Here is a 20,709-nt window from a genome sequence, read left to right as displayed (position 1 = left end):
TCATTTCCGAAAATGCAAAGCGCAGTACAGTTTTTGAATTGCGAAATTAATACTATGTAATAATAAATTTGAATAATACTAAATTTTTGTAGTTTTTACCTCTATCAATTTCTCTTAATTAGTATTATATAGGCCTATCTTTTTATGTAGGATAACCCAATAAATCCGCCCCCCCCCCCCCTTCTTCTGACTACCCACCCGAGATTAACACGATCCGCCGGCCCTGGTAGTTTTAAGGACCGTTGTTGTAGTTTGCCATTTTCACCCAGAGAGTGATAAATGATTGGAATGATCTCCCGGGTGATGTTAAAGGCAAGTCATCGGTCCCCGCCTTCAAGTCCCGGCTATACAAATTTCGTGGTTGCACTTTTCCCTCTTATGTAGTACATACCTGTATTATATATTTTATGTCGATCGTCTTGTTACTCGCGCAATAAGTGTTTACCACCTTTTTTACCTGTCAACGAACTATTATTATACAGCACCAAATTTTAAGTACTCGAGACTCCCCTATGCTTCAACTTTCTTCGTTAAATTGGTTTGTTAAAAGCAGTGAAGTAGTCGGGCCAGGGCGTCGCCCCGGCTTGGTTTTTCCATTTGGCCAGGGCAGGCGCCTTGCTTCTATTTCGTAAATAATTTTTCTCGAATAAAAGTCTTAAACATTTTTTTTGAGATAATTCCGCGTAAGTACGTTTTTGGTCGCTTTTAAAGTCTGTATGGCGACCTAACATTTTGGACCACTTATCGAGTCAATAAGTCTTATCATTGGAACTATTTAGCATCCGAACGCCGACCTTACATTGTAATAGTTGTCGTGACTTGTAAAAGACAAGACACATTTATAGCCCGACCAACGACCAACTTGCCCTGTAGCACAAAGAGTCGCTTTTGGGTCCTGGTCCAAATACCGACTCTAAAAATCCTAAACGTTTTTGAGATAATTCCGCGTAAGTATGTTTTTGGCCGCTTTTAAAGTCGGTATGGCGACAAAACATTTTGGACCACTTGAAGACTCAATAAGTCTTATCATCGGAACTATTTAGAGTCCGAACGCCGACTTTAAATAGCTGTCGTGACCGACCAACGGTCGACTTATATTCGACATTTTATTGGCCAATTAATCGCGCAAAACTGTGAAAGTTTGCGATTTAATAAAATAAATTTTATTTTATTTAACTACTTTTCTGTACTCTATTTTTTTCCAAAAAGATCATACAGGGTGGAAGCCTCCGCCGTGGTCCAGCCTCGGTACTTCTCCTAGTACACCAGAGTGCTGCGGGTGGAACACTTCTACAGGCGCTGCCTCAGCTGTTTAATCCGTTATTTAATTATCGAGCTAGAATTTCTAAAAATTCTAGCTGGGTGTTACTAGGTCTTTTTTTCATTTTCAGTTTTAAATCATCGTCTGCTATCGCGGAAATCAAGTGCGTAACTTTGTTCTTACCAAAATTAGTTAACCGATAATTAAATAACGGATATATATATATAGCTATATTTACGACTTTACGTGGTAATTTTTTAGATAAAATATCAAAAAGGAAGTCGGCCCGACGCCGTTAGGCAGTTGGTCCAGTGCCTTTTGGTAGTCGGTTTAGGGTCAAATCAGTCAAGGTCGGCCTATCCAATTTCGACTAACATATTAATATTTGAGAGTCGTACAATATTTGTCGGTCGACAATCGGCCGCTCCCGATGCCGCTAGGACATTTCGACCCGAAAAAGGAGGGTCGGCCAACGGTCGACCGACCATGCGGCTTGACACTTTAATTTTTGTCGACGTCGGCCCGACCCTGAATTTCTACAGGGGTTATTGTTTTTAACTTCATATAGACAATTGCTTTTTAATTATAATTTTATTAAAAATTGATACAATTCCATAAATATTATATATTTCATACACTTTTAAAAGCATGGTTTTTTTAGGTACACGTAGTTTATCAATTGGTTTTCAGGTTATTAGAGGGTCCCAAACTTTTACGTTAATGGGACTATGTTAAAAGGTACCATCACTTTAGGTACAACGCGTATTACAAATATGTTTATAGGAGAAGTGTATCACATATAACATAGCCCTTAAATTGTTAGTTCAAGAGATTTTGTCATGATCTAGTTATACTTTCTATGGGACGTTATATTATTTCGGCTTATTTTTAGCGTGGATAGATTTAAGCCTCTTTCTTTGGATAGAAGCAGAAACGTATTTAGGTCTCTAAGAACCTTCAACCAAGGCAATGCTGGTACCATGTTCTCATACGTTTGAGAATGACGACGCCCTAAAATCTGCTTGAGGGTTGCAAACCTAGAATATTGCTATTATAAAATGGCCTAGGTTTCATTTACTGAAGCCTTTAGATTAACGCTATTTATTTTTTTTGTAGTTGAAAAGTAATTTTACCCATTTTATAATAATCCTAATTTTGAAACGTCCAGATGGCGCTACATACAGATTTTAGGGCATAGTCATTTTACAATTTTCCTTACTGGTGTTTAAAAAGATAAATTAAAAGGGAAAATAAAATAATATTAACCTATTTTTTCTTGAGTATGTGACTAGGAGTGAAAAAAAATTATATTCTGCACTATTTCCCCCATTCTGTGTCACATGACAATAGACAGTAAATTGTATTTGCAATACCTTGAAAGTAACAAGAATTAGTCAATCCCACCCAACTAGTTTGACTACTGCCATCTCTAGATTCCTTACTAAATTGGTAATTAGTCGTTAACAATATTTAGAAACCGAGAATCTAGGGAAAGAGCAACGCTAGTTGACTACACAGGGTCAGCTTACTACTACATAACTAAAGATCGCAGTAGAATCAGTTCAGGGCAACTATAATGGTCTAGCCCTACCATCTATCAATTATTTAAGTACAATTCAAATGTTATTCATGCACCTTGAGCAAAATTTGATTAAGAACAGACAAAAAACCACATTTTGTGCTTAGTACCCTAATTATAACATACCATAACCTCTATCTAACCCCTTGGATGCGCTAATGACTAACAAAAATATTGAAAATAGAAATGTGTACATTGAAATGGAGATAAATATATAGAAATTGTAATTTGTTTCTTTGATTAGTAAACAAAGATAGCCAACAAATTTCACTTTAGGCCAGGGAAGTGAAATAGAAACATACAGATACTGAAATAATCTGTGACAGTTCTTACAAATTATAAAGCCCACAAAAATTATTCCTAGGTCGATTTAGTAATGTGCTAGTCATAACGGCTTTTGGCAAACAAAAAATACACTTCGATACTCGTAAGCCATCATGGAACGAGGATTTTGAGTGTATGGAGTTCGCAAGTTACTCTCTTCTTTCTGAAAGTTAGTCAGCACTTTTGTTAACTTTAAATGAATCAGTAAAAAAAAACTACTAGATCTGATAAGATCAGAACAAAAATTGATAAGCAATCTACAACTAGCCGATAAGCTGAGATTTTCAATCGGTTAAGGTAAAACACATGCAGCCAAAACATTATGAAAGCAAACTGAGTAATGTAAAATGAGATGCAGATTTTACTGTACCCAAGGAACCAAAAACAAAAATTAAGGAACTCACCAAAAAATTGAAGCCAAAGCTGAGGGCAATTTGTTTGACAATCTCGTAGCTGGGTTCTATTGAATCCTCATTCGGTAAATCGGCATAATGATAGAGTAAGGGCCCCAAATTGATCCAATATCCACCTGGTTTCAAAATATTCCATATGGTCTCAATGTATGACACAACATTCTTTGCAGTATCCAAGAAAAAACAACTCGCAACGCAATCCCAACTATCTGCGGATAAGAGATTAATTTTGACTCAAAAATATCCTATACACATTGGCTTACTATTTTCTGTGTAAATTTCCGTAAAGTTTCCAGCTGCCATTGAGAAATTACTTCCTGGTGGCAATGCGGAAGGATCTACGTCGGGAAACGTAGAACCAATAAGCTGGTCCTCCGATGAGTAGTGATTGTAATATTGATGAATCCAGGGATATAATCGATATGAATTTATTCCTTTACATCTTTAAATGTAAAATTTTTAAATAAAGGTTTAGTTTAAAAACAAAAGCCTCATTAAAAGCACAAACTTGTTTAAAATAAAGTTGGATGCAAATAGCATAAACAGGCTGAACTCGTTTCCCTGACACGAATATCCTCTTTTGGCTATTTCGTAGGATAACCTTCCTAAGCCGGCACCAGGTACCAAAATTTGAATGTTTTGAGCATCACTGCATGAAAAACAAACATTAACTTACTCAAATCACAAAATGAGAGAGTCAAGTCTTAATCTTACTCTTCATTTTCGGGTTTAAACCTCGCTTCAATTTCATTTATGATAGGTTGATAGGCCAGTTTCCTTTCCTCCGCTCCATCTTCACTCCATTCTCTTACAAATTGTTTAAAAACGGCTTGAACTTTGTCCATATCTGATACACTTGGTTGGGAAATGGGTGTGATTGTCTGTAATGAACAATATAAAGATGGATTGAATGTGTGTGGTAGTAGTCTTATTAAAAGAATATTTACGATATCATTGGAGTGATCGGCATTTTCAAACATGTATGCCACATCCTTGATTATTAGTTTGACTATTTCATTGTTATGGTCAATGGATATCTTCACTTTGTCCAAGTGAGATTTGTAATCTTTTAAAAGTTCTTGATGGTGAGTGGGAAGGGATGTTATGTACTTTAGAGACTTGTATAGACGACGCAACGAGTGAACTCTACAATAAAACAAAGATTAATTCAAAATTTCTTATTTTATATAACAGTTTTATGACGTTAATTCACCATCATTACCGATAACATCTGAAGGCATTAAATATTCTTTGAAAGTGTTTCCTTTCTTCATGGTCGTCTTCATTTGTGCCATTGCTCGGGCAATCATCAGCCAAATATATCGACGGCGTACCGTCAGTTTCCATAGATTAAAATATTCTTAATTTCTTTTGTTTTAAAGGTTTCGTCTTCACTAAACAGTTATTGTCAGTGGCTGAGGGCGGTAGAAGAATGGATGGTCCGATGGATGTTGTAAAAATGGTAAGGCTGTAAGCCTTGGCCTAAAAGTGTCTTGTCTTGCGAACAGAGGCTCCTCTAATTTTGAAATATAAGCGTGTATCGTTTTGTATTATTGATGTAAAAGATTTATATAAATACTAACCTGGAAAAAAAAAGGAAGAGGCCCCAATTCTTGATAAGAAGAATCAGTATCGCTGAACTTAACCTTGAAATCAGTTAATGCAATGGGAACAAAAAATTTAAAATTATACAACTTTCGGTCGCTAGATGGAATACCATTCCTCTACGATAGTGTTATAACACAAGCGCGCCTTTTTAAACTGGTAAAAACTAATTCGCACCCTTTCATAATAATAATATTAAATTGTAAAATATACAATTTCAAGTATTTTAATGAATAAATGTGTACAAAATGACGAATTTTGAAACTATGTATAAATTTGTTGCATTTAAACTTTTGAAGAATTAACTACCACTTAAAAGTGTTCAAAAAATATTATTCATTAACATGAAACCGTTCACAATTTTCGAGTGTTTCAGCGCTGCAAAATGCGAATGGAAAACTATAGCTTTAATCAATACATTTCTAAATCATAATCCACTGGGTTTCATAATGCTTAAACTCAATTTCATAAAATGACAGAATCAAAGGGAAAACTATTTAATAAAACAATTGCTTTAAACATGATTCAACCTATACATAATTAGTTATTTAACTAAATTTAAATTATAACGAAAAGGCTTAATGATTTATAGACTTTTGGGTTTCGTGGAGGTAAATTAATAATAATAATAATAATAATAATATAGACATATTATCTACATAGTTATTAGAATAACAATCACTTAATTATTGGCATTTTGACATTGAAATGCGCGTCAACGAGTTTTTAAACTGTGCATCACAAATTCAACCCGCATTAAATCTTTCACTGGCGTAAATAGAACATTTTTGCAAACAACAAGAAGTGAGTTCAAAAATGATATACTTCCTTTTGTAAATGAATTAAAATATAAACGTATGGAAAATTAAAAAAAGTTCTTCATTAAATATACATGTTACTTAAAAAAATATAAACGTATTTCGTTTCGTTCTATTTCTAAGTCCCTCTTCTTAAAAAGAAATGTCTACTTCTATTGCCAAAAGTAAATGAACATTAGTTCGTTTTCTTCCGCTATTATCAGAAGTAAATGAGCATTTTTCGTTCATTTTATTTACTCTAAATGGAAAATTATCATGATTCGATTAATAATTGTACGTTAATTTATTTTAAAAAAGGCCGATATAATTAGTTGTTAAAGGGAAAGACGTTTCGAAGGCAGGATAATATCTCTCAACAATTTTCGAGTATAAAATACCTAGACTATGAGTAATTGGTCATAAGTTTGTGGTCGAGTATGCTCTAGGAGGGTTGTTCCCATTTATAAAGCCGTCTGATTTCTCGTCCGTTATGTTATGCTCATTGGACATTTCGTACGAATTTTCGCCACCTATCGTCACAACCTAGAAGTAAAAAAATATAAATATATGGACATGTATGAGTAGCGTAACATGATAGCGATAAATTGTATAAAATTATTCTCGTGACGGCACCCTCATTACGCCATGCCTTAGAACAATGGTCGCCATCTTGTTTAAATGTTTCGTCAATACTATCCCAGCCCCCCCCCCCCCCCCAAACGACTAAAAAAAACAACCTTCAATTTCCGAACGTTATTCTAAAGTTTAAATTACCCGTAACGACAAATTTCACCATTTGATACGCTCTGTAATTAACTGGAATAAAGTGTACCAAAAAACCCGCTATACTTGTGCGCCTTCATGGCGGTTAAATAATAGAAGACGATGTCTACCAACTACAGCATCAACTCGACTCACTCAAAATACTGTGCAAAATAATTACAAGAAATAATGGAAATATTAAACCCTTTATTCGATGACCCATAGTTTATATTTACTGAAATTACATACGTAGGCCTCGGCTAATTCTTCTCATTCCGGGGGGGGGGGGTCTAAATTATAAAGGGGCTTGAAATAAGAGCCGTTTGGCGAAACAAAAATATAACGACGTTCAGAAGGTTGTTATTAAGAAAAAGCATAGAATAATTTTATTGTTAATATAAATCAATTTCAACCTTGAAATTCTCGGTGGAAGCGGCTTCGTTGTAATTACGCAAGGACTGAGAAAGGCAACAGGGGGAACAACTCCACATTGCCGGACTCAGAAGTTCAGGGCTGATCTCTTTGCGTTTTCTCCTCACTGTTAGCGAAAAAATAACAAACAAACACCATTTGATAAATACTACTTCGGGGAATTTGAGTGGTTTACCGCGAAGAAAATACGTCAGATGGCGCCACCGCGCTCCATAACTAGGTTTTTGAGCAAGTTAAAAAGTGTAGCCCTATGACGTCATTTTACTCCAAATCCGTCTTGAAGAGTTGGAGTAAGAAGAGAGTAGTTAAACGTTAAGGTTATTTATTTGCCGTAGCAGCTGTAGTTTTGTTTGAAGAACCACCTTTTGAACTCTTAGAGGATTTTCTTATCGGTAAACCCACTCGTAACTTGAATTTGAAAGATAAGGAATCCGAACTAACTGGTTAATATAGTGACCAATAAAATGGTCGAGATGGTCACTAAGAACGTAATCACAGGCACAAAATACGAAGATAAATGATAAACTTTCAAAATTCCACTAGATTGCGAAAGAGAATTGAATGAAAAAAAAACATTAATGAATAAATTCTTACAGGAAGTTTCCTATTAATTCGGGAACAAGACATAATTAACAATTACGTATACGTTCAATGGGTCATTTTTGCCCCGCAGTAAAGCGTTATTTCGGGGGTTATTTTCGTTAGGATAATATTTCTTATAGCGAGCGATGGTAGGATGGATTCACCTGGGTACTTCGTAATCAACGTGCGTAGAATAAGTGAAGTTACTGGCGATTGTGAAGTTACTGGCGATTGTGAAATTGGCGTATTTCGGGCATTCGATCGAAGTGGGCAAGCGTCCGCTGGTTCGAGGAAAGGCCAAAGCGCCGATGATCAACCAGAGACAAACCACTTCGCCGACGATGATGCCAGACAACGCCGCCTATTGTTCGAAAAAAAAAATCGCGTGTTGCGATTGTTATTTCTCAAACAATGATAATTTCAATTTTCCGAGTGTCATTACCCAGCCGTCCACAAAAGGAAACAAAGCTCCGGACAGAAACACTCCCAGCAATGGTCCCATGATGGCTCCGGAGAGACCGATCGCGGCCTGTTTCGTAGATAATTACTATTAATTACCGCCAAGTACAAAGAAAGTGGAGACAAGAATGACATTAAAATACCTGTAAAATTGATGGAACTCGGGCGGAGAGGAATGCGAAACCGATGGATAAGACACCAAACACGGCCGCTGTGGAAGGACAAACGGTTATGACACTTGGTACTGTTATTGCCTTCTGACGTTAGCAGGAAAATTGAATAATAGACAAGCCACCCTCGAAAACGAGTAGGAAAAAAACTTATTCGAGACCGAAAACTATCGCTACGCCCCCTTTGGTTCGCCATTGAAACCTAGATAGGTAGCGACTAAAGCAGACGCTATTAGTTTTTCCTCATTGTTATTCGTAAATTTGACTTTATAAATAGTGATACTTGCATTATAATATATTTTTTTAAAGTTGTTAATTTTCCGGAAATATAAAATGCAAATCGGAAAAAAAATTTAAACAAATTACTTTTTAAGGGTTTTTAATGTTTTTAACCTTTTTATCGATATAAAATGTCTAATAACGGTGAACCTACTACAAAACATTAATAGTGTTACCTTGTTAATCAGTTTAAACTAGTCTAGAGGTTTAGTTTTACTTTTAGATTCGAAAAAATGAGGCGAAAATGTGGCTTTATTTAAATTAGCAAACAATATATTAGACTAATCACGGAATGAAAACTTTTTTTTGAAAAATACGGAAAATTTTCCGGAAAAAAGGTCTCTGTCATTTTCCGGAAAATTTCCCGACTTACAACACTATTTTTTGGCGCAACCTCGGAGAAGCTAGCGCCGTTACGCCACCTATAATCGTTCCGGTCGCGAACAGTATTGTAGACGTAGCTTTATTCTTCACAATCTACACTCCTTCAAATTCCCCTTACAGGTTTCCAAAGGTTGGCTTAACCTCCAATCTGCGTTTCGCGGAACAATTTTTACCGATATACAACTATCAATTAATTGAGGCGACATCTATCTGCCAACTTGAAATATTATTATTATTTATTATTTTATTTCACTAAATTAGGCCCAAGTCAGCTAGCGACTTTTAACGCCTTATATTTCGTTACTTTCAGTCTCAATTAACAGTTATAAAGTGCGGTAATTTCTAAAATAAAGATGGCGCTATCGCGATATGATAAAGTTTGCTTGTCAGAAAATATTTGTCCCGCAAAATGTCAGATGCGATGCGCTATTTTAGATCTCTAGTTTATATTCTTCCTTATTGGGTTGTTACAAAAATTACCTGTAGATTTGGTAACGTAAACTTCCCATTTCCCCGTTTTGGGAAAGGGCAAATGGCTGAGATAATCTTCCCAAGTGACAGCAGCCAAAGCGTTGAAGCCAGACGACAGTGTACTGGTAAAGATAAAGTCAGGTTATACTTAACTATTAGAGGGAGAGAAACAGGTGACTTCGTACCTGAGAGAGCCGCTAAAAACGCAAGAAACGAAAAGCCCCGCCAGTCCTGGAATGTAACTCAAAGTTTCCATCACGAAATAAGGAACCAGCTACACGGACGCAAAAAAGAACAGTAATTTAAGTACACGCTTCACGGCACACAGGCATTTTTAAAGCACGTTTACAAAACGCCGTGGTGTTAAGTTTCACCGTTCACAATAGAACCATTTAAAAGATTCGCCTAATATTACTGAATGCAAAAATGTTTATAGCGAGAGAAAAGGACCCGAATCGTATTGCTAAACAATTTTAACGCGTCACTGATGCCAGCGGAATAATTGGAGACTGACAAAAAAAGGGTCGACACCCGGTCTGTTCTTAGCAAAGACTATATATAAACACACTACCGATCAGTGTTGCCAGACCTTAGGAATTATTCTACTTCATGGTTTGAATTTCATATTAATTAATTAATTAAATTACCATGGTTAAAAACTTCAACGTATATGTTAAACTTGATTTAAACGTTATTAAAAATGTTTTTCTTGCAAACATAACTTCGACAACGTTTAATATCAATATTCCCACAAAATTTTGATTTACTTCCAATTTTCGGGCGTACGATTCTTTTTTTTTTTGGAAATCGATAAAGTTTTGGCCATAGTACGATAGTTTGATTTTCAGGATCTGGCAACGCTGCTTCCGATCCCTCTCACGACTAGAAAATGCGTAACTCACTCTGTGCATGAGCGAGGGTATTAAAAGGGGCGGCCATGTTTAAAAATTAGAATTCGCGTCTTCCTCTTTTTAAACATGGCCGCTCTTTGTGATACCTTAGCATTTCGACAGAGAGAGTTCCCGGTAGATTGGAAGAAATGTTTTTGCGCTTTGCTAAAAAAAAGTTTATATTAATTAGGCTGTCTTTGACGTCATAACGGACCCTGTGTCGACCCCCTCTTTTGTCAGCCCCCATTATCCCGTTGGCCAAAACAATGACGCGTTAAAATTGCTCCACAACGCTAAAATTCCCGAGCTTTTATCCATAGTTTAAAAGGCAGATATTGTTGGAAAATATAAATGAGCTAATGATGTACTCACTTGATCCAATCTCTTGACCCCATTGGGCAAACTCAGAGGGTCGCAGTCGTGATAGTAGGCGTAAATAACGACACCGCTGAAGCATCCCAAGCTCAACATCGTGACCAGACACGGTAGATTGATGTACAGAGCTCTAAGAAAAACAACTCGCGTAAACCATAACCAGCGCCATCTATAGGCGTATATTCAACGGGGGATTAAAGGCGCAGACCGCTAACCCCAGCCCCCCTAAGACTATTTGGCCAAATGAAAATGATCGGTCGAGCGAAAAGCTTAGGTTGGGACCCCTCCACCTGACACCTTCTATAAGGTTAAGGGGCGAGGTAAGTCACCGAAGGAAAGTAGGAGTAGGCGTCGAAAATAAGCGCTAGGTGGCGCGCTTATAGTTGGCAAAGATTTTCGGCTTACGTTCTGGCGTTTTTTAGGGAAGAGGTGCTGTAGTAGCGCTGCACTTGAGTCTGACTGATGGCGTAATCAGCTCCCCAAATGACACCGAAAGACAGGATCACCTCCCACACAGTCGGAATGGGAGAATACGGGCTTTCGGCCATACTGAAACACGCGAAAGAGAAGAAACCTTTTCATAATAGTACATTCTTGTCTTTCATTTTAAACATTTCTTAGTAGCCGCCATTTTGTCCTTACGCGTTATGCCTAAGTTGGTCGCAATCAGTGGCCCACATTGAATTCGGTTTTACTTATTTTTTTACGAGCATTTCATTAGGGGTAATAATTGCGCGGTTTAGCAGAACGTCCGTTACGCCACGGGGTGGGCGCACCGGATCGAATTTTGCATAAGGTGGTAGGATTAGATGCCCCTACACACCTTTCAAAATAATAAAAAGCCCTCTTAGAGGCAAAATAAAATTTGTTAATTCATCATCAAACGTTTACTTTATACTTTAAGGAACATATTAAGACTAATAAACATGATAATTTGCACAAATTATCATCGAACTGATTTTCTTAGTTATGGCGATATCAAGGTTTAGTTCAGCAAAACACCCCCTAGTGTTCAAATATTATCAATGGTGAGATATCAAGGGGTCGGCCATTCAAAGAAATCGCGAACACTTTCCAAATAAATCTGAAATTCAATCGGGATTTATTTAAAATCCGGAGATAAAAATCTCGAAATTAGGAAATCCAACGCGAAATCTTGAAATCCAACGGGAAATCTAGAAATCTGAACAGAAATCTCAAAATCAAACGGGAAATCTAGAAATCTGGCTAGAAATCTCGAAATCCGACCGGAAATCTAGAAATCCGACCGGAAATCTAGAAATCTGGCTAGAAATCTCGAAATCCGACCGGAAATCTAGAAATCTGGCTAGAAATCTCGAAATCCGACCGGAAATCTAGAAATCGAGAAATTGCAAAACCCAGTAATCCAACGTGAAATCCCGAAATCCGGGACAAAAGATAAGAAATCTGAAATCCAACAAGAAATCATTAAATTCAGCGTGAAAATCCCGTACACATTTTTGGTGAATACCCGACCCCTCGTGAAATACACCAAGGACGATAATATTCTACTCAGTTCAAGTGAGAGTTCCAGGCGGAACTGGCCTAGAGGGTCAGTGTCGAAAAAATGTTGGGAAAGAAATTTTAGCATTAAAACAATAGGAAATGTCATACTTATGGATATTATGTAATTATGTTTATACTCTAATTTCTGTCCACTATCAATGACGGCTACCATAGAACTTCGAAAAAACTCGTGGGTGATGATTGAAGGGAATATAACCTATAGTATTTATGACCTCCCCCCAAAAGGTTCAAATATTTTCCACTGGAGCCCTCCTATTGCTTTTGACATTTTCAGTCCTATATAAAATTGTTCTTCCTTTAACAACGCGTAGGAGGTTATATTCCCTTTAGGACAGTAGGAGAGAAGGCGAGTACTTGAAAAATTGAACCCTTCCTCCGTCGCTGTTTATTTGCCAGACTCGTTCGAGACCTCCCACCAATTCGACGCCCTGCAAACGCAGTTATTGCATCACAAATACTCAAGATTTCACGCCATAGTACGATGTTTAACTAATTACCTTAATAATAATCATTAACAGACCAGCTACCATCACGAACATCTGAATAACGTCCGTCCACACAACCGCTTTCATCCCACCCTACGCGCGGAATCGAAATAAATTATTATTTCAGCTTTATTATATATGGAAACACCAAAGTGACAATTCAAACCAGTTTAAATGATTAAATATTTTGATGAAAATAAATGTTCCTTCAGATTTAACAACTTCGCCACTAACCTAGTTGGTACGCGAACAAAACAAATATGACAATAGGCGCTTAAATAAAAACATCTTTAAGGAAATCGCCAAGTAGTAGTATTTCCGAGAGCCAGCTAGGAACCACAAGGTATTGTTTATATAGTGCTTGTTGAAATAATGTAAACTTTTCATCTGAAAACAGAACGTCGTGTTTTTGCTAAGCTTTAATATGTCAAAAAACTAGTGTTGTTAATTTTCCCGAAAAATAAAATGCGGAAAAATTTCCAGAAAATTTTACGCAAATCGAAAAATTAAAAACTTAAACATAAATTACTTTTTAAGGGTTTTTAATTTTTTTAACTTTTTATCGATATAAAATGTCTAATATAAGTAAACATACTACAAAACATTAATAGTGTTAATCAGTTTAAACTAGTCTACAGATTAAGTTTTACTTTCAGATTCGAAAAAATGAGGCGAAAATGCCGCTTTATTTAAACTTGTTGAGGTTAACGGTAATAGTTAGTGTAGGGAGCTGTTGTCTCGAACGCGTGGCATGCAGGGCTTGCCACCACCCTCCTACGCATTGTAACCCGGCCACCTGAATTAATGGCTTCAAAAGTCGCTTGATGACTTAGGCCTAAGGTGGTGATTATTATTATTTATTTATTATTTATTTGCAAATAATATATTAGACTAATCATGGAATGAAAACATATTTTTTTTCGGAAAAATACGGAAAAGTTTACGGAAAAAGTCCTCGGTCATTTTCCGAGCGGGAACAAAACCGCTACCTGGTTTAAACGAAACACTGGTTGCATACGGTACAAGTGAAAAGTTTCCATTATTTCAACAAGCACTATATTATAAACAGTAACTTGCAGGTTCTGGCTCTCGGAAATATTAACTTTTTGGCTATTTCCTTGAAGATGTTTTATAAAAGCGTTTATTCCACTAAAAAAAAGTTAATATTTTTCTTAACTTCAACTCCGAAAAAATAATTATTACTTTGTCATTGACAACTTCTCAACTAGCTATCGTTCTTACGAAACAATTAACAATTCACGTGTAAAAAGTTGAAATGATTTTCTCAACTTCAACTCCGAAAAAATTATCATTACTTCGTCTTTGACAATTCAACCATGCAAATCCTTGACAATAAAACCTATACTTTGCAAATTCCTATAATTGGTCGGGTTTCGAAACCCATATGGACTGAATTAATTCGTACCAAAGTGGTGTAAAACGTGCACACAATCCCAATCGTTACAACTGACGCTTCAACCGTCAATGGAGTTACTAGAGAAAAACAAAAATTAAATTAGCTTCTAATATAGCCTTCTTATCATAAAAGATTATAACAAAAGTATTTAACACCCTAAGATTAAATCTCTCAATAATGTTATTTATAATGATACGCCTTTCAGAATACATTTAGATAGAACGATACATTATTATATTGTCTTTGTAAAATTTGCATAAAGAAAATATTAAAAATATTTATATATCAGATACTTTTTACAATGTCTCACGTAACATTTATAATATACAGGTGGTTTTTTTTGTTCGAAAAAGTTATTTTTTTTTTCAAAACCTATGTTTTCTAGAAAGTTGAAATTTGTACTGTACATTATACGTGCCGGGGCCCGGAGGACACTTTCTACCAAAATTGCATCTAAATCGAAAAATATTTTCACGTTTTTTGAAAATTTAAATTTTAACCGCTAGGTGCTATAATAAAATTGTCAATGAGAAAATTGTAGAGCGTCACCGAAAAAAAATAGACGTCTTGAAAACGTGACAAGTTGGGCAAGCTAAAATAACGTTTTTTGAATTCCATTGGGAGAGTAGTAACTTTATGAAAGTCAGAAATTTGTTAATCTGGTGTTTAATGCAATAAGACGTCTATTTTTTTAGCGCCAACGCTATTTGTACGTTTTCGGTGACGCTCTACAATTTTCTCATTGACAATCTTCTTATAGCACCTAGCGGTTAAAATTTAAATTTTCAAAAAACGTGAAAATATTTTTCGATTTAGATGCAATTTTGGTAGAAAGTGTCCCCCGTCACGTATAATGTACAGTACAAATTTAAACTTTCTAGAAAAGATAGTTTTTTAAAGAAAATCACTTTTTCGAGCAAAAAAAAAACACCCTGTATAAGTCTGATTATACCCATTACATTAACAGCTAGGAAATTTAATACTAAAATATTTCTTAATAGTTGGTTTAATCAGTTTATTTCTTAGGGAAACTAAAAACTTTTTTTCAGGCTGAATAAATGTACCGATTAAAGGCAGAATTTTATACGTTTATCACTACACATTAAAATTATTATTTTTTAATAATTATTTATTTCAACTTAGGGAGGATGACTATGTGAGTACGATTTTTAACAGTTACCCTCTATAAAATAAATCATTAGTTCCCTAAGACTGGTTCTTACAACGCGATTGAAAATTCGACCACTAAGTTAAAATAAATCTTTCTTGTTGTAACTCAACTGGAACCCCGCCAAAAATAATTGATAAAATTTCGATAGCGGATAATTCGGGTGTCCTATTTCCCTCACTAACTATATAATTACTAATTATTTTTTATCTCGTCCTTTATGAAAAAAAGATCCTTCTAATCAACAAATTGAAGGCTATTAAAAGCTATTAAAGAAAGTCCGCAACTCTGTGTGTTGTTAATAAGAGGGAATTGACTAAAATTTCAGCCTTCTTACCTGAATTTAACGCCAATGCTGGTCCATACAGAACAGTTCCTAGATAAAACACCTGAAAGTAAATGTTGGTTCTCTAATAGCATTTGATTGTGTACCATTAATTTTTTGGGCGGGATAAATTGCTCGGAAGATTACCCTTTTTACTAATAATAATAATAATAATAATAATAATAATAATAATAATAATAATAATAAAGCTTTTTATTGAGATATCCTTTATATAATTATATTTTTACTAGGACTTACAAGGAGACTACCCAAGGTATTACACACCCATTTTGTTCAAACCCGGGGCATTGGTAGACCTTCATGTAACTTGAAAAATCCTAAAGGGATTTTATTCAATGGGCAACGAAAATTGTTTTTGACAACTACTAATGGAAATTTTCCTATTGAAAATAACATGGGATTTTGACCGATTACAAGGGTCCACCCTGTGAAACATTTTACAAAATTGAAAAAAAAAGAAAACACCAAAATTATAAAAAAATTGATAAAAATTGACGAAAAAAAATTTTTGTCACATTTTGAACCATTTTTTAAATTTTTTTTCACAGGGAAATCGGTCAAAATCCCATGTTATTTTATGTTGTCAAAAACATTTTTCCTTGCCATCACACAACCGTTGCCATTGAATAAAATCCCTTTTAAAATCCCTTTAGGATTTTTCAAGTTACATGAAGGTCTACCAATCCCCCGAGTTTGAACAAAATCGGTGTGTAACACCTCGGGTAGTCTCATTGTTAGTTGAATCTACGTTTTAACTTTTGGGCCGAGCGAGTATGCAAACTATGAATGGTATAGATCGATTAAATATTACTAATGGATGTGCTAGGATACGTTTAACTACTGCATTATAGATACTACACTTTGATTATAGATACTACACTTTGATCTTAGCTGAAGGAGCTTATTAAATTTCCAAAAAAATATTGAAAAAACATTTTAATATATAATTTATATCATATATTTCATATTTTTATTATATTTTATAATTTTTACGAAACAAATTATTTTGGAGTTGCTTATCTACAGGCATAAGTCTATAATATTATTCCATAAGTTTGTCACTTCGGGGAATATTTTACTGAGAGCTAGTAACGGAGTGACGTCATCACAAGAAGAAAATCTCCCCCTAGCGAGGCGCTGTCAAAGGCTACGTGAGACGCGTTAGCAAGCGGACGCAAAACTGCGACGAAGCCCGTAATGCAGTTTGTATTGTGAGTAGCTCTCAGTAAATCTTTTGCATGAGAAGAATAGGAAGTGTCACACTTATGTTACAATATTATACACTTATGCTATAGGTAAATGATAACGCGAGAAGTACAGAAACTGCTAATTTTTCGCCTACTAACTTGTAAGTAGACGATCGGCTAGTTCAAGTAGACGAAAATCCAAAAGTTTATAAGCTTATTTATTTGAAGACTATAGGTGGCTCTGCGTAAACAGAGGGGTCGGACACTTGCCATTATTTTGTACGGGATTTCGGGATTTCGTAGAGATTTTGGCGATTTTATCATTACTTTTTGAAGTGATTTTGGGATTTCAATGTTAATTTTCCATAGATTTTGCGATTTCAGACAAAGTGTATGGGATTTTGGTAAATGTCCGACCCCTCGGCGTAAACTGTAGAGGATAATTGGTGTATGATTAAAATTTGAACATTTTTGGAAAAAATGTTGCGTCGCTCGGCCAATAAAACGTATAACCGGGACTCGTCAATATCCAAATGGAAATATAGATTCTTACCGTAGACAGAACAAAAGAAAGCGACGCTATGATACGCAGGGTTTTGGAATGAAACCTCCGGTCTAAATACTGAGAAAGAAAAAATGCAAAATTGGTGGAAATAGCGGAATAATAAATTACAGGTTCGGCTACGGTAAATACTAGTACTAGCCATTCCACCAGGGACCAAATTGCAATATACGGATTAAAAGGAGAGAAGAACTGGCCATTGTTAAGGGATTTGGTTGGTTGCTGGCGTGGAGAGTCGAATATCGATCGAAGAACGGTATCGGCTTAATGGGAAGAATGGAAGTTTTTCTAAGGGCTCATTGTCCGCGGAAAATAATAGCTTCGCGAAAATAGTCTTCACCTTTCGCCCAACGGTATTTAGATATTTCTCTCTCACGAGTTTTATATTTATCAACCTAAATGCGTTAGGGAAAAGTTTCCAGACGAAGAAATAAAGTAAGGCCATAAGTCAATAATTATCTTCTAGCATAAGTGACCTAATAGCGATAAGTACAGTGCTGTACTTATACAAAGTGCTCACTTTGTATTGTTTCAACGCTAATTTCCTGACCGAACCTTAATTTTTTCGACACTGACATTCTAGCAAAGTCTCGACTTGTACTTGAACTCGTGTTATGGTCCTTCGTAGTAGTATATTTCGCCTTAGGCATATTTAGACACTAGCTCTGCGCTGGGAACTAAACCTAGATTGCGCAGTAGCTCTGAAAATCAGTTTGGTGTTAATCTTTGCTAATAGTGGTTTCTATAAAATAAAATGAATCAAAAGTAAAAATTTAATAGATGATTTTTTCGCTTGTCCGGGGACAAAAAGTGTAAACTTTTTACCCTAAGACGTTTTATTCACCTGTTCTCGGGGTAAGATTTACCCTGTCCCGAATTTTGTTCGCTTGTTCCAGAGCTCTAAGGTTACACTTTTTACTCCTCCTCGAAAGGAGGTGTAGAGGGAGAAATCTAGCTTATATAGAAAATTCGTCTGCTTAAATTTCGTTTCACGAAAACATAACGGGCAAGCTTTTTATAAATAACCTTTAACCACTCCAGGGTTCATACAATATTTCAAAAACCATTTTCCCTGATATTTCCAGGTTTTCCAGAGTAGTTTTGAATATCTTCCAGGTGTTCTTTTTAAAACAATAAGGGTCTCCAAAATGTTAAAAGCATTACTGTTACACTTTCTAATATAATATAGTCAAGATTGAACGTATGAATTCAATACTAAGTAGTAATTTCAGTAATACTAAAACAAATTGCACATCATTTGGAGTTATAATAATTATTTTCCCTGATTTCCCTGATTTTTCAGGAAAATTTTCATTTTCCCTGATATTTCCCTGACTTTTTTGCTTTAAATAAATTTCACTGATATTTCTAGGTTTTCACTGATTTCCATGTTTGTATGAACCTTGCACACCCTTCTTACTCCAAATCGTTTTTTTTTCGTCAAGACCGAATTGAAGAAAAATGACGTCATATGGCTACACTTTTTAACCCAAAACAAAAGGGGGAAAAACCACCTAATATGTTGCTTCTACGTCACAAGAGCCAGCTTTATTAGATTTGCACGCGCGCTAGAAAAAGCGATATTCCTCTGGCGACTGTAGCGCGCGCTCGTCGATTGTGACGTAAAAGCCACATTAAAACAACAAGGCCACGTTACTTTATAAAAATAGCTATTGAAATACTTATTTTCTATCAGTAACTATGTATGAAGGGATGTAGTATTACCGTTATACTATAGAGGTTTATTTACCGTAGAATTATTCACCTTAAAAGAAACTATACCTTCACAGGCTCGATACCGATTCTAATGGACGTGAATTTCACGAAAAATCGCGGCGTATTATTTTGCCTAGCGATATAAAACTGCCTAGGAAAAGTTACTTATTTATAAACTTCATTTTAAATAAAATAAATAATAATCAGCTAGGCTAATACAGAAGGCACCACCTTAGGCCTAAGTCATCAAGCGACATAAGATTTGGGTACATTTGTTCGAATTTCATTCGTCCGAACGGTGGTACAAATGTCCTAATGCCGGAAAACCAGATCGTATGTCCGAAAACGTATTTCATTTGCCCGAAACATTTATCACAACTTTTGTTGGTGATTTAGTCGTTCAATTTATGTAAACTTTACTGGAGAATTTCATTTGTCCGTTTTTTCGAACATTAGGAATTGGTTGTTTTTTTTTAAATATTGTTAATATAAGAAAATAGTAACATTTACGTGAACCTAACCTAACCTAAAATATCCACAACATTGATCGATATTAATACGAATATGAAGTAAAATATACAATATAGATATAGCAGCAATTAAGAAAAAACAACTTGAACAAACAACGATATTTACAATGTAGTTTTTTATTATTAATTATCGCACTAAAAAAAATCCGGACTCACATTAAAGTATTAGCATAAGCAGAGTCTCTTAAGGGGAAAGGCTACAGTGGGCATTGCCTACTTTCGCGCTATTTCAAGCTGAACTCTTAATTAATTTTGTATTTTAACTTATAAAATTAATATTTAAGTGTAGACCAGCCTCTTGTTTAGTGACTAAAATAATTTTGACAATTTAAAATTTAAAAGTAATTAAGTTATTACGTTTTAATTCGGACCCCCGGAGCAAAATAAGTTGGGCAAGCGGACAAACTACCCTTTAGTTAGGACCTTCTATATCGTTAACTATTAATTTTAGAATTATCAAAATTATTTTAAACACTAGAGGAAGTTCAGCCTAATAAGGAAAATATAATTCAATCATGTAATTGTTAAAACAGAAACGTTTAGCTTGAACGAAAAAGAGGCTTTTACTGTATTGTTCCCCCTTAAATATCTTTAAGAGACTCTGGCATAAGTAACAAAACGTGATAAAATACGCGAATAAGTAGAAACGTTCATTATGAAAAATGATAAAAAAGCTAAACATATGTGGTTCCTTTTAATTTAAGTAACATAACGTCAATTAAAAAAAATGATAACCGAACGGATTTTCAGTATTATTGGGCAATCAAGATTTAGTCCCCCGAGTGTCTAAAATATGCCTAAGGCGAACTATACAATTCACAGTTCGGGTACAAGTCCACGTTGCAGTCGGCCGAGAATGTCACTGTAGAAAAGGTTCGGTCAGGAAATTAGCATTAAAATAATAGGAAGGTGTCATACTTTTTCGTTATTACGTTACTTATAGTATTAGGTCTAATTCAATATCCTT

At 35.3% G+C, this 20,709-nt stretch overlaps 2 protein-coding genes across 4 annotated transcripts in view; both read right to left on the bottom strand.

The window, feature by feature from the left end:
* Positions 1–1,833: 1,833 nt before the first annotated feature.
* Positions 1,834–5,240, bottom strand: LOC149922328 (protein-L-histidine N-pros-methyltransferase CARNMT1). 2 transcript variants are annotated; one of them, XM_090163988.1, is made up of 8 exons: positions 5,161–5,240; positions 4,800–5,093; positions 4,525–4,723; positions 4,292–4,458; positions 4,086–4,226; positions 3,841–4,019; positions 3,569–3,786; positions 1,834–2,634 (listed from the first exon to the last, which is right to left on the bottom strand). In XM_090163988.1, the coding sequence occupies exons 2-8, from the start codon at positions 4,922–4,924 to the stop codon at positions 2,500–2,502; spliced, it is 1,164 nt and encodes a 387-aa protein (XP_090020114.1). In that variant the 5' UTR covers positions 4,925–5,093; positions 5,161–5,240; the 3' UTR covers positions 1,834–2,499. The 2 variants fall into 2 exon arrangements, with proteins under 2 accessions (XP_090020114.1, XP_090020115.1); XM_090163989.1 differs by having other exon boundaries at positions 2,500–3,327.
* Positions 5,241–5,455: 215 nt separating this feature from the next.
* Positions 5,456–20,709, bottom strand: part of LOC149922326 (sodium-coupled monocarboxylate transporter 1-like) — a 30,266-nt gene continuing 15,012 nt past the window's right edge. The window contains exons 2-17 of one of the 2 annotated variants that reach the window (XM_090163987.1): positions 17,488–17,556; positions 15,739–15,790; positions 14,243–14,310; positions 12,829–12,909; positions 12,686–12,759; positions 11,189–11,332; positions 10,781–10,913; positions 9,704–9,792; positions 9,528–9,640; positions 8,358–8,425; positions 8,198–8,284; positions 7,920–8,116; positions 7,615–7,712; positions 7,155–7,279; positions 6,378–6,522; positions 5,456–6,238 (exon numbers count right to left, since the gene is read on the bottom strand). In XM_090163987.1, the coding sequence (XP_090020113.1) occupies positions 6,397–6,522; positions 7,155–7,279; positions 7,615–7,712; positions 7,920–8,116; positions 8,198–8,284; positions 8,358–8,425; positions 9,528–9,640; positions 9,704–9,792; positions 10,781–10,913; positions 11,189–11,332; positions 12,686–12,759; positions 12,829–12,909; positions 14,243–14,310; positions 15,739–15,790; positions 17,488–17,556 (1,524 nt within the window). In that variant the 3' untranslated portion in view covers positions 5,456–6,238; positions 6,378–6,396. The other variant, XM_090163986.1, reaches the window with a different exon arrangement.

This window comes from Leiobunum rupestre, chromosome 11 (genome assembly GCF_980474605.1).
Source record: "Leiobunum rupestre chromosome 11, qqLeiRupe1.1.hap1, whole genome shotgun sequence".
NCBI classification, from domain to species: domain Eukaryota; kingdom Metazoa; phylum Arthropoda; class Arachnida; order Opiliones; family Sclerosomatidae; genus Leiobunum; species Leiobunum rupestre.
The sequence above is the reverse complement of the archived record's forward strand: the minus strand, read 5'-3'. Positions and strand labels throughout refer to the sequence as shown.

Bases quoted from the DNA above. Each gene is read 5' to 3' on its own strand.
- LOC149922328 (XM_090163988.1), bottom strand. From the start codon at position 4,924: ATGGAAACTGACGGTACGCCGTCGATATATTTGGCTGATGATTGCCCG. The intron at 4,459-4,524 runs GTAAATATTCTT...TGTTCATTACAG, and splicing joins CCGATCACTCCAATGATATC to ACAATCACACCCATTTCCCA. The intron at 3,787-3,840 runs GTAAGCCAATGT...TCTTATCCGCAG, and splicing joins GGAAATTTACACAGAAAATA to ATAGTTGGGATTGCGTTGCG.